The sequence below is a fragment of the Bos indicus genome, chromosome 14 (genome assembly GCF_029378745.1).
Source record: "Bos indicus isolate NIAB-ARS_2022 breed Sahiwal x Tharparkar chromosome 14, NIAB-ARS_B.indTharparkar_mat_pri_1.0, whole genome shotgun sequence".
Lineage (NCBI taxonomy): Eukaryota > Metazoa > Chordata > Mammalia > Artiodactyla > Bovidae > Bos > Bos indicus.
In genome coordinates, this window is record NC_091773.1 from 4,392,115 (window position 1) to 4,409,009 (window position 16,895).

A 16,895-nucleotide genomic window follows, 5' to 3' on the forward strand; every position below is an offset into this window, starting at 1 on the left:
ACACAGGACTGCGTCCTAGGGTTCTGAAAAGACAGTCCTGGGCAGAATCCAGCAGGTTGGGTGAGGATCCTGCTGGTGCCAGGTCCAGGGCACAGGTGCCGAGCGGTGAGTGAGCTGCTGGGCCCTTGGCCAGGTGGAGTCTGGATCTGAGCGCAGACGGAGCTCATCGTCAGAACCACAGCACCCTCTCCCTGGGGGGTGGGGGACGTGAGCTGAGAGAGCTCGGTTGAGATAGGGCGGAGAGTTGGCTGCCTGGGAGCTCGGCCAGGGACCTCGGGTCTTGAACGGAGAAGAAGGGGGACAGGCAGGACAGAGCGGGGTAAGATCCATGTTTCCAAAAGAGCGGTCCTATGGCCACACACGTGGGGGACCATTTGCTGCCTCTGTTCTCAGCCTTGGTCTGAACTTTGGGTGGAGCCCGGCCCTGCCTTTTGCGTGACCACCCCCTCCCTCATCTCCTGTCTTCTAAAAACCACTTGGGAGGCATTTGAAAGCACCTGGTTCGTACATGAGAGCAAGGGAGGAGAGCAGAAGGAAAAAGGAAACCTCAGAAGCCTGGGACTTTTCATCTCTCTACACATTGAGACGCCTTGATGGAAAATGATACATTTTACTTAAAAATGAGGAGTGGAGCAATCTTTCTTGATTTTTACTGACAAGAGGGAGGTGTTTTTTTTTTTTTTTTTTTTTTTTTACAACCAGGACATGGCAAGAAATCATTATCTATTGAAGTCCTATTTAGTACAGGCTTTTTAGTCTAGGTGATTTTTCTCTAATTCTGTCCCACTGGGAAGGCATTGGATTTGCCTCAGTTCTTGTCCCCCACCTCCCCTTAAGGATTACAGCCTCAAAGTGTCCCAGTCTTTAAGGCAGAGATAACAGGAGTGACTGCTGTGTGCTTTACAGCTGCAGCATTGAAACAGACGTTTAGTCAAATTGATACTTCTGACCTGCCAAAGGATGTAGCAGCCAGGAACTGCGAGAGAATGTGAGCACCTACATTCAGGGCAGTACCTGAGACTCCCTGGCCTTCCAGAGCTGTGCTTTGCCTGGAAACTCTGTAGAAGGGAGCTTGGCCCTCATGGGTTTGCCCAGGTCTGCAGAGTCACTATCCTGGCTCCCTAGTTGATAATCACCCACTGCCATCTTGATGTCAGTTAAAGCCTGATAGGGTGGCTGTCGAGTGGGGGAACCCTCTCTTGCTGAGAAGGCATCTTTCGTTACAGAAAATTTGCCTCCTCCTGGTCATTGGAAGACTGCCTGAGTAGAAACTTTGTATTCTAAGAGTTCCCGTTTACTAAACTTCCATGGTTGGATCTGTGCCCGAGAGGTCCTCCTCAAGGCCTCTCCTTTAGACGATTCCCAGGATAAATATTGTTTCACCCAGTCCCTGCCAACAACCCAGTTACTGTTATCATTCAGTTGCTCAGTCGTGTCTGACCTTGTGACCCCATGGACTTGCAGCACGCCAGGCTTCCCTGTCCTTCACCATCTCCCAGAGTTAGCTCAAACACATGTCCATTGAGTCAATGATTCCATCTCATCCTCAGTCATCCCCTTCTCTTCCTGCCTTCAATCTTTGCCAGCACCAGGGTTTTTTCCAATGAGTCGGCCCTTCACATCAGGTGGCCAAAGTTTTGGAGCTTCAGCCTCAGCATCAGTCCTTCTGATGAATATTCAGGGTTTATTTCCTTTAGAATTGACTGGTTTAATCTCCTTGCTGTCCAGGGAACTCTCAAGAGTCTTCTCCAGCACCACAGTTTGAAAGCATCAGTTCTTTGGTGTGCAGCCTACTTTATAGTCCAAGTCTCACATCCATACATGACTACTGGAAAAACCATGGCTTTGACTAGATGGACTTTGGGTACTATTACCTGCTGCCTTTTGCAGAGCAGGAGGTGGCAGGGATGGGCCAGACACTCGTTCAAGGTGACAGAGCTGCACGGTGGCAGAGCCAACACTCACTCCCAGTGTGACCAGCTCCAGTTCCTCATGCCCTCGACCCCTCTGCTATGTGACCTCATCTTTGTATGTATCCAAGCTTCCTGACAGCCACCTGATGCAGGACAGGCAGGTAGTGAGTTCCTTGGCTGTCAGCTCGAGGTTTGAGGTATAGGCTACACGCTTGGCATGAACATGCACTGAAGGTTCAGGGATCCAGCAGAAGTTCGTGTGAGATGATCTGGAGATGATTTCTGTGCCTGGCAAGAGACCGCAGCATCCCTTCAGGGTTATGCAGTTTTGCTTGGTCTGCTCTCCTGCACCAAATACAATGACACAGGGTTTGCTGAAAATGTCTCAGGAAATAGGAAGGGGATGGAGACAAAGGGAAGACAAAGGGGTCTGCATTTACACACTGGAGCTTGCAACATGTTAGATGCTTCACATGTATTAAAATTTGCACTCTCTCCCAAGTAGGAGAAAGAGCCTTGTTAACAGATATGGAAGTGGACTCAAAGGAACTAAAGTGGCTTGCCTGAAATGACTCAGTTAAGTGGAAGAGTTGGGAGCAGAATTGATGATCAGGGTCATCTCTCTGATCTGCCAGTGGGACAAAGGGAGGAAAAATCACAGCTGAAACCACAGGGATGTACATGGCAGCTGAAACTCCTGTGTTCTCGCCATGTATTTCTCCCCAGAATCTGAGGTTCTCATCTCACAGATAGGGAGACTGAGGCTTGGAAAGGTGTAGCCGTGAACCCCAAGTGGGCAGAGGCTTCACTGTGGTGTGGGCAAGCCTGTCCAGCTGGATACAGAACTCTGGCTGGTGATGGGGAGGGAGAAAATTCCACCTGTGGGTCCTCTTGAGTTCTGTGATGGGACTAAAAATTGACACAAGGCATTAAGAGGAGCAGAATAAGCTTTAATTTGTGCACATGGAGGTCTCCTAGAAATGAGACCTAAAAAGTGGTCAAACAGGCAGCTTTCATACTTTGTAGGTAAAGACATAAGACATTTGTGAGGAATTGACAGGGCAAAGAAACATAGGCTCTGGGTGCTTAATTAGTGAAGACTTTAAGCAGAGCTTGGGTTCAGGGTAGTAAATTAAAACTGAAGATTTATACAGGCTTCTTGGCCCTGAAATCCCTGTTTCTGGGGATAAAGGTGTCCTCCCACCTCCAGCTGCAGGGAGGGCCCCTTTCACGTGAGAGGTTTATTTCCTGTATTTTGGTTTATTTCCTGTTTTAGGTAAGACAGAAGTATCAATGTCTGTCTTACACTGACCATTTCTTAAGTAACTTTAATTCACAGTAGTTAATATGCCACTGAGATGTGTTTGGGGGCAGTCCACCTGGGTCCCAGTGCTAGCATCCACATGACTGAGGTGTCCCAGGTCCAGGGGCTGGGGTCCCACGGGCACAGCGGCAAAGGGAGGCTTGGTGGGAGAGCGGGTTGGGGGCTGGTCTTGCCCTGCGCACTGGATTCCAGGACCGGGTCTGTATGTTAAGTCCAGCCCCCTCTCTAGCAAGTCTGGGGGCTGCCCTGGCCATCAGGGAACAATGCTCACAGGATATGTGACTGTGACATGCTCAGGCTGACTTAACCATGCCAGAAATCAACAAGAAATGAGAAAACAGTGAGATCTTGTCTTAGATGTGATCGCTTTCTGCTGTGGATCCCACTGTACCTCCAAGTCCAAAAATTCTTAGTGTCTGGAAGTCCTTCTGCAACCAGCCTAGCTCTGCTTCCATGCATCCTGTGTCTGGGGTTGCCCTATTTCACAGATATATCCTATTTTAAGCAACTATAGAGACTGTCTAGGAATAGAAGAGTTTCTCCCTAGCCTGCCACCCTTCCAAACAGCAGCAACTGAAGACAGTGCCCTTCAGCTCACCTCATTTGCCATTTCTTCACATACCCAACATTTCGTTCCCCTCAACATTTCAACCAGCTTCTGGGAGGTGCCCCTAGGCGTGTGAAGGTCAATTGGTGGTGGTTGATTGGGTCGGCTGGGCCCCTCACGGAGCTCATGCTCTGTGGAAGATTATTTGCTATAAATCAGACATGCAGAGATAAAGCAACTCTACTTCTGTTCTCAAAGAGCTCACACATTTTTTTTTTGCTTGATGGGGACGGCATGGAGCTATAAAGAGACCACTCTATAGTGAGACAGGTGCTTCTGTAGCAGGAGGTTCTCAGGGGCAGAAGCATACCCCCAGTGTGAAGCAATCAGGAGTGCTTCTTGGAGTAGGACACCTCTAAAGAAACATCAAAGATTGAGTAGGTGTGAGCACCTGAAAGGAAGGTGGACTGCTCAGAGATGCTTTTTGTTGATGAAAGCCTGTCCATCCTGAATTAGAGATCAAGATGAGTGCCAGGCCACCTGAGACATCACCCACTGTGAACGTGAGCAAGTCTTGGCCCGTCTCTCCAGTGGAGCAGCCCAAGGCCTGAGTTAGCACATTTGCTTGGGTCAATTGGTGCCATGGATCCGTGAGCTCTTCAAGACAGCTGTTTACTGTGGTCTCGAAGCAGAAGAGCGCCGTGCCAACAGCGAGGGAGCCGCTGGCTGAGTATGTGAATTCATAACAAAGCCGAATGCTCTGGAAATGATCTGGCACTGTTTCGAGAGCCATGCTTGTTTTACTTTATTTAACCTTTATCACAAGGAGGGAATCGGGGAAGAAGACAGGATTAGAGTGAAGGCATGGAAGGAACACCGTGGTAAAGAATCCGCCTACAATGCAAGAGATGCAGGAGGTGTGGGCTGGATCCCTGGGTCAGGAAGGTCCCCTGGAGGGAGACATGGTAACCCACTCCAGTATGCTCGCCTGGGAAATTCCACAGACAGAGGAGCCTGGCGGTCTACAGTCGATGGGTTCACAAAGACTCGGACATGACTGAGCACAACGACAGCACAAGGAAGGAGCAGTCCAAGATGCTGGGGTGTGAGTTGGACAGAGTGTGGTCAGGCCAGTGAATTTCATTTGGGGTTTACTGTGCTCCAAACTGTAAGACCTGGGGATGACACAGACAAGCTCGAGAATTGGTTCCCTGGGCTTTAAATTCACTCCAGGGACAGAACTCACCTGCCTCAGAGCCGAGGAGCAAAGCTCCATTCCAGAGAGCCTTGATTAAATACCTACTTCGGACTGAGAAGGGCTTCCCTTGTGGCTCAGCTGCTAAAGAATCCGTGTGCAATGCAGGAGACCTGGGTTTGATCCCTGGGTTGGGAAGATACTCCACTCCAGTATTCTGCCATGGAGAATTCCAGTGTATAGTGGAATTCCAGGGACTGTATAGTGCTTGGGGTTGCAACAAGTCAGACATGACTGAGTGAGTTTCCCTTGGACTAAGAAGAATGCCGTGCGATACTTGGTGTGTGTTACAGTGAGCAAGACCTCGGGGAAGGGGTTGCCTCTTGCGTTCTTTATTTTGCTTCTTTGTTCAGAAACCACTTAGGTAAACCTGTGAGACAGAGAATTCAGCCTCCAGCATTGTTTTGTCTCTGGCTTTAGGGACAAAGCATGCTGTTTCTTACAGTACTAAATGCTTGCTTTAAATCTGTACTGTGAATATTTTTAGATGTTCACAGACATCGGTACATGTGCTTTTGACGTCTTGGTCTTGGGCTACACTTCAGCCATTGGCCGGAAGTAGGGAGATGTGCGGTAATAATACAGATATATCAATGCTGAAACCTAGTTTAAGAACGAGAGAGAAAAACATGAAGTTTGACACAGGCTGTGTGGGTAATGACTCCATCTACCCGTTTGCTTTTTCATCATTTGCTGGCTTCCTCCTGTCTGGAGGGGTTGGAGCTATGGGTCACCTTTTGTTTTACAAGTAACTGTATTATCATGTTACTCTTTCTCTCAGGACGTGTGCAATGACTGTCCCCCGGGCCCCCCAGGCCTCCCTGGTCTTCCAGGTTTTAAAGGGGACAAAGGTCTCCCAGGAAAGCCAGGGAGAGAAGGCACAGAAGGGAAAAAGGTAGGAACAAAAGAGGAGATTTCGTTTTTATCATTGGGACGAAGTGAATCATCTTGGAGATGCCAGCACTGTCTCTCTGGTACCCACTGGGAGGCGAGGATCATTGGGGTCACCTTGGGGACTGGTTCCTGCACCATTTACCACTTTGGGGGTGGGTTATACCCTTGAATCACAGCCACACACCTTATCACCGCCTGCCTTTGCTCAGACACTCTGAGGGGCAGGCAGGGACCTGGGAATCCCATGGGAAATGAGTGAATGATATGGAAGTGGACATCTTGCTGACGATGCCGTATGTCGGGTCCAGACACTTATTCCTGCTGTTTTTTCTTTTTTTCTCCCCGTTCTTCCTGCTGCAGGGGGATGCTGGGCCCAGAGGCCTCCCAGGGCCCCCAGGAATAGCTGGACCTCAGGTCAGTGAACCGTCATAAAACTCACGTGTATCTGTTCTCATCTCACTGGTTAGCCTAAGTTTGAGGAAGAGTGATGCCCAGTGTAACGAGATCATGGTTTTAAAATCAGAAAATTTTAAAATGCCAGTCCAGGTTAAAAAAAATAAATAAATAAAATCAGAAAACCCACATTCAAAGTCTCTCCTTTGCTCTGGCTGTCTCAGTGACCTTGGAAATGGGCACTTGAACTTGTTGAGTCTCAGATTTCTCATCTACAAATACCTGAGTGGTTGGAAGTACAGATGAGCTACTGGATAGGAATGTGTAGTGATGTTATGACGTGAACTTTGGGGTCAGACAACTCTGAATTCTAGTTGAGTCATTGTTGCTGTGTGACCTTAGGCAAAATCTTTGACCTCTCTGGGCCTCAATTTCTCCAACCACTAATGATGTGAATAAAAACAACTGCAGAGAGAAGTGAGAGTTGAACATATTGTACAGATAAAGAACTTAGCACTCGATAAAAGGATTATTAGGGTGCTTGCTTGGCAGCACATACACTAAAATTGCAATGATACAGAGAAGATTAGCTTGGCCCCTGTGTAAGGATGACGTGCAAGGTCGTGAAGCATTCCGTATTTTTAGATGTATGGAAAGAGTAACATGGAAACTTACATTGCCATATGTAAAATAGACAGCCAACAGGAATTTGCTGTATGGCTCGGGAAACTCAACCAGGGGCTCTGTATCAACCTAGGGTGTGGGATGGGGAGGGAGATGGGAGGGAGGTTCAAAAGGGAGGGGATATATGTATACTGATGGCTGATTCATGTCGAGGTTTGACAGAAAACAGGAAAATTCTGCAAAGAAATTATCCTTCAATAAAAAATAATTTTAAAAAAGAGTGTTATTAGGAAAGTGCTATAGAAACGCAGTGGGCATCATTCACTGTGCTGTGAATGATGAGACACCTGTCTGGAACAGGCAGCATGGCTCTATAGGTTCACGGAGCTTGGAGGCTGGCATGGGAGTGGGGAGCTGGGTGCGCAGCTGCGGAACAGGCAGGCTTCGGGGCTGCGGCTCTCAGGCCCTCGGTCAGGACAGTGTTCAGCACTCAGGGGGAGAGAGTGTGTAGGCTGGGAGAGTGTGTAGGCAGGGAGTGGACATCCACGCTGCCCTGGGGGGCTTTCTCTGCCCCCCCGCGTTGTCAACTCTGTGCTGCTGTGACCTCTGCACATCGCTCTGTCCCTAACGCGTGTTCACGGACACGCGTGTCACTATGTCACCGTGTTTCTCTGGGACTCGGTATGGCTCCTCTGATGGGGGTTGCAGCATGAAATTGTCAGTGGGAGAGAGACCACAGGAGCAAGAGCCTTGGGGTGGGAATACGGTCTCGGCAATGACCCTGGGCTGGCTTTTTGCCTCCCGGCCCTTCCCGTTCCTCCTGGTGAACGAGGGGCTGTGAGGGCAGAGACCCTCCAGGCTTCTGACCCTGATGACTGCTCAACGATGCTCCCACCTGCGCCTGGCGCGTTGTAAGCCCTCTGTCAGTGCCTGGGCCAAGACTGAGGTGAGACCTGGGCAGAAGGTGTAACCAAGCTAAATGAGACTCTAATGCAGTATTGTGAAACGTTTAAAATGAATGAAGTAGATCCATGATGAACAAAATACAGAAATGTTAAGTCAAGATGAGACCCAGCCTACACGAGACCCTCGTTTTCCTTCTACTCAGCTCAGTCGTGTCCCCTTGTCTCATGATAATTTCTGCCCCTTCGGAGCCCTGTGGATCACAATAAACTGTGGAAAATTCTGAAAGAGATGGGAATACCAGACCACCTGATCTGCCTCTTGAGAAATTTGTATGCAGGTCAGGAAGCAACAGTTAGAACTGGACATGGAACAACAGACCGGTTCCAAATAGGAAAAGGAGTTCATCAAGGCTGTATATTGTCACCCTGTTTATTTAACTTATATGCAGAGTACATCATGAGAAACGCTGGACTGGAAGAAACACAAACTGGAATCAAGATTGCCGGGAGAAATATCAATAACCTCAGATATGCAGATGACACCACCCTTATGGCAGAAAGTGAAGAGGAACTCAAAAGCCTCTTGATGAAAGTCAAAGTGGAGAGTGAAAAAGTTGGCTTAAAGCTCAACATTCAGAAAATGAAGATCATGGCATCCGGTCCCACTACTTCATGGGAAATAGTGGAAACAGTGTCAGACTTTTTTTTTCTGGGCTCCAAAATCACTGCAGATGGTGACTGCAGCCATGAAATTAAAAGATGCTTACTCCTTGGAAGGAAAGTTATGACCAACCTAGATAGCATGTTCAAAAGCAGAGACATTACTTTGCCAACAAAGTTTCGTCTAGTCAAGACTATGGTTTTTCTTGTGGTCGTGTATGGATGTGAGAGTTGGACTGTGAAGAAGGCTGAGCGCCGAAGAATTGATGCTTTTGAACTGTGGTGCTGGAGAAGACTCTTGAGAGTCCCTTGGACTGCAAGGAGATCCAACCAGTCCATTCTGAAGGAGATCAGCCCTGGGATTTTGGAAGGAATGATGCTAAAGCTGAAACTCCAGTACTTTGGCCACCTCATGGGAAGAGTTGAGTCATTGGAAAAGACTCTGATGCTGGGAGGGATTGGGGGCAGGAGGAGAAGGGGACGACAGAGGATGAGATGGCTGGATGGCATCCCTGACTCGATGGACGTGAGTCTCAGTGAACTCCGGGAGTTGGTGATGGACAGGGAGGCCTGGCGTGCTGCAATTCATGGGGTCGCAAAGAGTCGGACATGACTGAGCAACTGATCTGATCTGATCTGATCTGGAGCCCTGTGTTTATTTCCATTTTCATATTTTGTTCATCTTGTATTATTTTGCATTAATTTTTTATTAGAAAAGAAAAATATTTTTAATCACTTAAAAATTTACCACTTAAAACATATAGTACGATTTTCTTTTAACTTAAATACAGACATATTCAGAAGTTCTCAAGTAGGAAGGGATATAGATTTATACTGAATAGGTGATGAAATTCTTCATTTTGCATTAACTTTGACTTTTAAAAATATGTCATTGACATATTCTTTATGTCCGATCTGAGGTTTATGGGGCCCCTGGGTGAGTGGTCACTTGCCTCACCCTAGGCACAGCCCTGAAAGATGGGGTTGGAGCCATTATATTTGTTATTAAAAGGTAAGGAGGCAAAGAAAAATACTGAGGTGTGACACCAACTGGGAGCCTGTGGGGTATCAGGATGGAAAACAGCAGGTGTCCCAGGCCCCGGCCGGCAGGTTAAAACAACTCCTGTTTGTTGTGCAGAGATTTTGAAGTTTTACAGGGTTTTGACAAAACCAAGACTCCTGCTTCGGGAACTGAAGACATCAGGTCTCAGTGTAGATAGAACTGGAGGTTCTGCCCTGGGGAAGTGTTAGGCTAAGAGACACCAGCACAGCTGAGCATCCTCTCTGCTATTTCCTGAGGATTCCCCTTTTCTGGGGTCATAAGTGGCGGCTAAACTCCTTGCTTGAAGGATTCTGCAGGTGGGTCGTTTCAGCTGAGCCTCAGTATACGACCTTTGCTGTCAGCTTGCCAGCTTCTGGGTGCTACCTCTGCCACACGATAACCTTTATTCAGAGAAAGGAAAGCAGATCAATTAAACAGATAAGGCGTTCCTTCCACTAAGGAGGAATTGTTTTCTCAATCAGCCCAACCGCTCCTGAAGTGCTGCTGTCTTGGGACAGTGACTCTGCCTTTGTTCTGTTATAATTGCCTTCAAGGGAGGGTTTGTTCCTTTTCAGAGTCGGAGGAAGTCAAAGAAAGCTTCCATCCAGGAAAAGAACAGAAATCAGTGCTGCTTCTGAAAGACAGGGTGTTTTGTTTCTCTACTTGGGAGTCTGCGGTGGCCTTGTTCTCAGGGTCACCCTGCACAGTGAGATCTCAGGGAGCTGCAGGAGACGTTATACCTAGTGTATTAAGGACCAAAGACCAGTTTACCTGCTTTATAATGTCATCTCCTATGATGGTGAGCATCATCCTTGGATAGTGTTCTACTTTACATATTAGAAAACTAAGGTCTAGCAAGGTTAAATGCCAATCTTACAAAACTACTACAAAACTAGTAGGTCAAAGTGAATCCTTGAAGTCCAGGTCCTAGACCCCCACTAGGTAGTATGCTGTTACGCGTCCAGGAGGGGCTTCCCTTGTGGCTCAGCAGTAAAGAATCCATCTGCAAAGCAGGAGACGCAGGTTTGATCCCTGGGTCGGGAAGATCCCCTGGAAAAGGACATGGCAACCCACTCCAGTATTCTCATCTGGAATATCCCATGGATAGAGGAGGAGCCTGGCGGGCTGCAGTGTACGGGATCCCAGGACTTAGACACAACTTAGTGACTAAAGCCAGTAATGCTATCACCAACACCAGCGCCAAGGAAAGCGCCCAAGAAGACTCAACGCTTCTATCTATTGATTCACTGCCCCTGGTACTGACTCTTAATAGCTTTCCCTTTCTCACCAACTGTGGCTGGGAAGATGAATCGCACTTGTTCAGTCACCCAGTCATGTCCAGCTCTTTGCAACCTCATGGACTGCAGCATGGCAGGCCTCCCTGTCCCTCACCGTATCCTGGAGCTTGCCCAAGATCAAGTCCATTGCATCGGTGATGCCATCCAGCCATCTTATCCTCTAACCTGCTCTTCTCCTTCTGCCCTCAGTCTTTCCCAGGATCAGGGACTTTCCCAATGAGTCAGCTGTTTGCATCCAGAGACCAAAACACTGGAGCACCAGCATAGGTCTTTCCAATGAATATTCAGCATTGATTTCCTTTAATATTGACTGGTTTATCTTGCCTGGGCACCCACAGGCTTGCCTTGGTTTTTGGCTCCAAACTCAAGCCTGTCTCTGTGCTCTTCATTCAACCCATGCCTCTCTCTAGAAATCAAAACAGAGGGCTGTTTCATTTCCTTTCTGTTGAACTTGGCTTATCAAACAAGATCTCTGTCAGACTTGCGGACCTCATGATTAATTTCTAAATTGAAAACGCTGCCCACAGTGGAGTATTTGTGGTCATTGTTAGTGTCTTTTTATAACCAGAGGCTCTAGGTATTCAGTGGTCACAGGCTTCATCAGGAAGGTTTGATTGTGACTGTGATCTAACATCTGGGGACTCAGGCTTCCCGAGACTTTTCCTGCTTATTTGCAGCTGCCGTCTCTGGATCTTGGGTCTGGGGAGGTGAATGACACCGTCAGCTCCACAGCTTCATTCTGGAGCTTTCAGACTGCGTAAGATACTGACTAAGGAGAGGAAGCTGAAAACTGGCTCCCATTATGATCCCCATCTATGCAGAAGAAGAAGAAGCGAGATTGTCATCAGACCATGACTTTCTAATGAGGCAGATGTAAAAGCCCCTTTGAGTTTGGAAATGCTGATTATTCTGTCCTTCGTGAAAAACATGGTTTTCTTCTTGTCCACATGTCCACACATCATGTAATGGGAACTGCAGGCACTGAGGATGCTAGGTGAGTAGAAGACCTCATTGGAGGTTCTGGACAATTCTGGGAGGTGGGAGATAAAACCTCTTTTGCTGTTATTAGAACTGCCAGAAAAGGCCCTGGAATCCCATTCTTCCCAGAAGACAACCCAGAGCCATTTAGTCCATGCTCTCCTCAGGAGAAGTCTCTATTCATCCACGGCTGCCTCAGTCCTGAGAGATTCCCACCAGGCATGCCCTTAAACAGCTCCCTTCCAAGTCAGGAGGGATAGTGTTAGGTTGGATATGGGCCATGTCTTCTAGGGCCTGATGTGTTGGAGAAGAAAGATCTAGAAGGTGATGACTCTAAGCAAAATCAGACTGGGGCCAAGGCTATCGAGAGCAGTGAGTGGTCAGTGGTTCCCCAGCCTGGTTCTGCCTCTTATTAGCTGGGTGAATTGCACTGACTGATCATAAGAATTGGGGAACTGGGGCTTTTCTGAAGCAGGGGTCCCTAATCTGTAAAAGAAGGACCACATGGCTCATCTCACAGAGAGGACATGAGGATTAAACAAGGAAACATTTACAAAGCACCAGGCATGGTGCCCAGCACATAGGTAGGAAGTGCTGGATGCATGTGACTGTGGATGGTCCTCCTTACCGTTCCTTCTTCTGAGTTAATAACAACTATGACAGATAGCCAGGAGGAGAGTTAAATGATTTTAAGGAAAATAATGGCACGGGGCAGAGGTGAAGGCTACCTGGAGGAGGAGGTAGGATTTTTTTTTAACATTTATTTATTCATTCAGGTCTCAGTTGCAGCAGTAGGATCTCGCTGTGTCGTGTGGGACCTTTCCCTGCGGTGTACAGACTCAGAGTTGTGGTGTGCAGGCTCCGTGCTTGTGGCAGTCTGACTTAGTTGCCCCTCGGCATGTGGGAGCTTAGTTCCCCGGCCAGGGATCAAACCCAATTCCCCTGCATTGCAAGGTAGATTCCTAACCACTGAACAACCAGGGAAGTCCCAAGAAGTAGGATTTTACTTGCATTGACAGGCATTCTCGGGGAAAGGTTTTCTAAGCAGAGAAACAGCACACAAATTTTCAGGGACAAAATTTCTGAGAATAGCAGAGGCTTACTAATTTGAGAAAATTTAGGCCATGCTCTCAAAAATTTGTAAAATCCCAGAGAGAATTATCTGCTTGATGGATTCCCAAAACCTAACATCCTTAGAGCAGCCTCTGCTATGAATATAACCTCTAAATAATTGTTGTATTATGTACTTAGTACATGATGGCATGGGGGAAATATATTTAAAAACCAAACAGAATCTTCTCCCAAACCAGAAGGTAGAACTGAAATAATTATTTTTTTTGCACAAGCATTAAACCAGAATATTATGGGTACCACAGGCAATTCTGCCAAGAGCTTGTAAAGACAAAGAAACCTCACCTTTTCTACGGTCAGGCAGCTATGACTGATGACATGTGTGTCCTCAGGGTGAATAGTAATTAGTCCTCACGTAAAAGGCCCACATAGCACTGTTTGTTACGTTCATCCTAATTCACCTGGTAATTGGACTAATCGTCTGCTTTAGTGAATTAGCTTCAGACAGAATCAAAACAAACTGCTCACATTTTTTGCCTGGAGGTAGTTCTGCAGCTTGGAAAAAAGGACCCAGAAGTTAGGCTCCTAGTTTCCTACAGCATCTGGCGGATGGGGTTTTATTTCCCTTGTTGATTGCAGTTCAAAGAGATGTTCCCAGATGCTTGAGAAATATTTTGCTGGGTCCTTTTTGTTGTTGTTTAGTCGCTAAATTGTTTCTCACTCTTCCATGACCTCATGGACTATAGCCCACCAGGCTCCTCTGTCCATGGGACTTCTCAGGCGAGAATAGTGAAGTGGGTTACCATTTCCTTCTCCAGGGGATCTTCCCAACCCAGGAATCAAACCCATGTCTCCTGCCCTGGCAGGCAGATTCTTTACCACTGCACCACCTAGGAAGGCCATTCCTGGGTCCTGCTGCTGCTGCTGCTGCTGCTAAGTCACTTCAGTTGTGTCCGACTCTGTAAGACCCCATAGACGGCAGCCCACCAGGCTCCCCTGTCCCTGGGATTCTCCAGGCAAGAACACTGGAGTGGGTTGCCATTTCCTCTCCAATGCATAAAAGTAAAAAGTGAAAGTGAAGTCGCTCAGTTGTGTCTGACTCAAGTGACCACAGCCTACCAGGCTCCTCCGCCCATGGGATTTTCCAGGCAAGAGTACTGGAGTGGAGTGCCATTGCCTTCTCCGATTCCTGGGTCCTAGAACCAGCAAAAGGCTTGCTGACCTTTGAAAAGGATTGATATCCATTTCCAAGAGACAGAGAAAGAACTCACAGTGTCACGTTTTCTAAAGGCAGTGCTCTGATATAAGGGCTTGTGGTACGAGTTTCTTCTGTCCATTTCAACAGGAAAAGCGAAGCCCTTTCATTGCATCCTCAGTAAACATCTACTGCAGAAAGCCAAGTTTGCAGAGTAGCAAACTAGTAATGTTCCTGGACGCAGAATCCAGGATGGCGGCTTGTTTCTTGGTTTGTTTTGTTTCCAATCTGTTTTTTCTTGATGGCTTTATTCTTAGTGTGTTGAAAGGTTCTGAGAACATGGTTAGCATAATCAGTCAGGCTTCCAGACTAAATATCTAGTGCTCTTGACATTATGAAACCAGCGGGACAAAGCATCGTGACCTAAAAACATAACCAGGAAATTAACTTGATTAGGAGGAGAAAGTTTGGACACAGATCTGGATTCAGTTCAGTTCAGTCGCTCAGTTGTGTCCGACTCTGCGACCCCATGAATCGCAGCATGCCAGGCCTCCCTGTCCATCACCAACTCCCGGAGTTCATCCAGACTCAAGTCCATCGAGTCAGTGATGCCATCCAGCCATCTCATCCTCTGTCATCCCCTTCTCCTCCTGCCCCCAATCCCTCCCAGCATCAGAGTCTTTTCCAATGACTCAACTCTTCCCATGAGGTGGCCAAAGTACTGGAGTTTCAGCTTCAGCATCATTCCTTCCAAAGAAATCCCAGGGCTGATCTCCTTCAGAATGGACTGGTTGGATCTCCTTGCAGTCCAAGGGACTCTCAAGAGTCTTCTCCAGCACCACAGTTCAAAAGCATCAATTCTTCGGTGCTCAGCTTTCTTTATAGTCCAACTCTCACATCCATACATGACCACTGGAAAAACCAAAGCCTTGACTAGACAGACCTTTGTTGGCAAAGTAATGTCTCTGCTTCTGAATATGCTATCTAGGTTGGTCATAACTTTCCTTCCAAGGAGTAAGCGTCTTTTAATTTCATGGCTGCAGTCACCATCTGCAGTGATTTTGGAGCCCAGAAAAAGAAAGTCTGACACTGTTTCCACTGTTTCCCCATCTATTTGCCATGAAGTGATGGGACTAGATGCCATGATCTTCGTTTTCTGAATGTTGAGCTCTAAGCCAACTTTTTCACTCTCCACTTTGACTTTCATCAAGAGGCTTTTGAGTTCCTCTTCACTTTCTGCCATAAGGGTGGTGTCATCTGCATATCTGAGGTTATTGATACTTCTCCTGGCAATCTTGATTCCAGTTTGTGTTTCTTCCAGTCCAGCGTTTCTCATGATGTACTCTGCATAGAAGTTAAATAAGCAGGGTGACAATATACAGCCTTAACATACTCCTTTTCCTATTTGGAACCAGTCTGTTGTTCCATGTCCAGTTCTAACTGTTGCTTCCTGACCTGCATATAGATTTCTCAAGAGGCAGATCAGGTGGTCTGGTATTCCTCTTTCAGAATTTTCCGCAGTTTATTGTGATCCACACAGTCAAAGGCTTTGGCATAGTCAATAAAGCAGAAATAGATGTTTTTCTGGAACTCTCTTGCTTTTTCCATGATCCAGCAGATGTTGGCAATTTGATCTCTGGTTCCTCTGCCTTTTCTAAAACCAGCTTAAACATCTGGAAGTTCACGGTTCACATATTGCTGAAGCCTGGCTTGGAGAATTTTGAGCATTACTTTACTAGCGTGTGAGATGAGTGCAATTGTGTGGTAGTCTGAGCATTCTTTGGCATTGCCTTTCTTTGGGATTGGAATGAAAACTGACCTTTTCCAGTCCTGTGGCCACTGCTGAGTTTTCCAAATTTGCTGGCATATTGAGTGCAGCACTTTCACAGCATCATCTTTCAGGATTTGAAATAGCTCAACTGGAATTTCAGCACCTCCACTAGGTGACAAATACTATGATTATTTTTTTTTATTTTTCAGCTGTGTGGCCTCAGGTGAATGGCTTAACCTCTCTGGTCTTCAGGACTCTTATCTTTATGCTCTGATAATAGCCCCCTACTTCACTGAGTAGTTTTCCTGGCTGAATGAGAGAATGTGGACACATCGATTGCTCTTTTGCATTAGCTCAGGATATAAACAAAGAAATACATGAAGTGGAACCTCATGTGGACTCTGGCAGAGTGCCCAGCTGAGCAGGGGCTCTGTAAATGTCAGCGCTCTTTTTCGGAAGGAAGTGAGTCAGGCTTGGGGGGTGGCTGTGTGTGCTTTGATCCCCAGCTGCGGTGGAGAAGGAGACAAGGACAGCCGTGGAGATCCTTGAGCCGCTGACATTTTAGTTGTTGCGGGATGAGGTTGAAGCCATTGAAGCCACTCTAAGCCCAGACTGAGGATGGGAATTGAAAGGAAACCATTTACTTTTAAGGCGGTCATCCTTAAAGTCAGAGAAGCAGTGTGCTAGTCTGTGACTTCTTTTCATTGAGATTACGAAGTGGCCTGCAGACAGTGTGCTGGCTTTAACGATCTTAAAAGAATAGACGTAATTGCATGCAAAAATGTTGCAACAAATGCTCTTCCCCTCGGAACCTATTTTTTTCTCCTGCACACAAAAGCATTTGGCACTTTACAGATGCTGGAGCACCTAACCCTCCCAATATACCACAGAGAGGAGGAGGCTAGGGTGTTCTTGGGTAATTATTGTCATCAACGAACTGCTGGAGTGGTTCAGTGTCTGGATGGAAAGAGGGCTGGGCGTGATGTTTCAGTGAGAGAATTGTAGGGTTTGGGAGTCTGGAAGGA

General features: G+C 47.1%; 1 protein-coding gene and 1 non-coding gene across 2 annotated transcripts in view; both read left to right on the forward strand.

The window, feature by feature from the left end:
• The window catches only part of COL22A1 (collagen type XXII alpha 1 chain), a 224,614-nt gene that overhangs the window by 172,261 nt on the left and 35,458 nt on the right, over positions 1–16,895 (forward strand). The window contains exons 45-46 of the mRNA XM_070802401.1: positions 5,821–5,934; positions 6,294–6,347. Of these exons, the coding sequence (XP_070658502.1) occupies positions 5,821–5,934; positions 6,294–6,347 (168 nt within the window). The remainder of the gene's footprint in view (positions 1–5,820; positions 5,935–6,293; positions 6,348–16,895) is intronic.
• LOC139187042 (U6 spliceosomal RNA) lies at positions 6,864–6,969 on the forward strand. Its single transcript, XR_011570744.1, has one exon. It is a non-coding gene; the product is annotated as a U6 spliceosomal RNA (small nuclear RNA).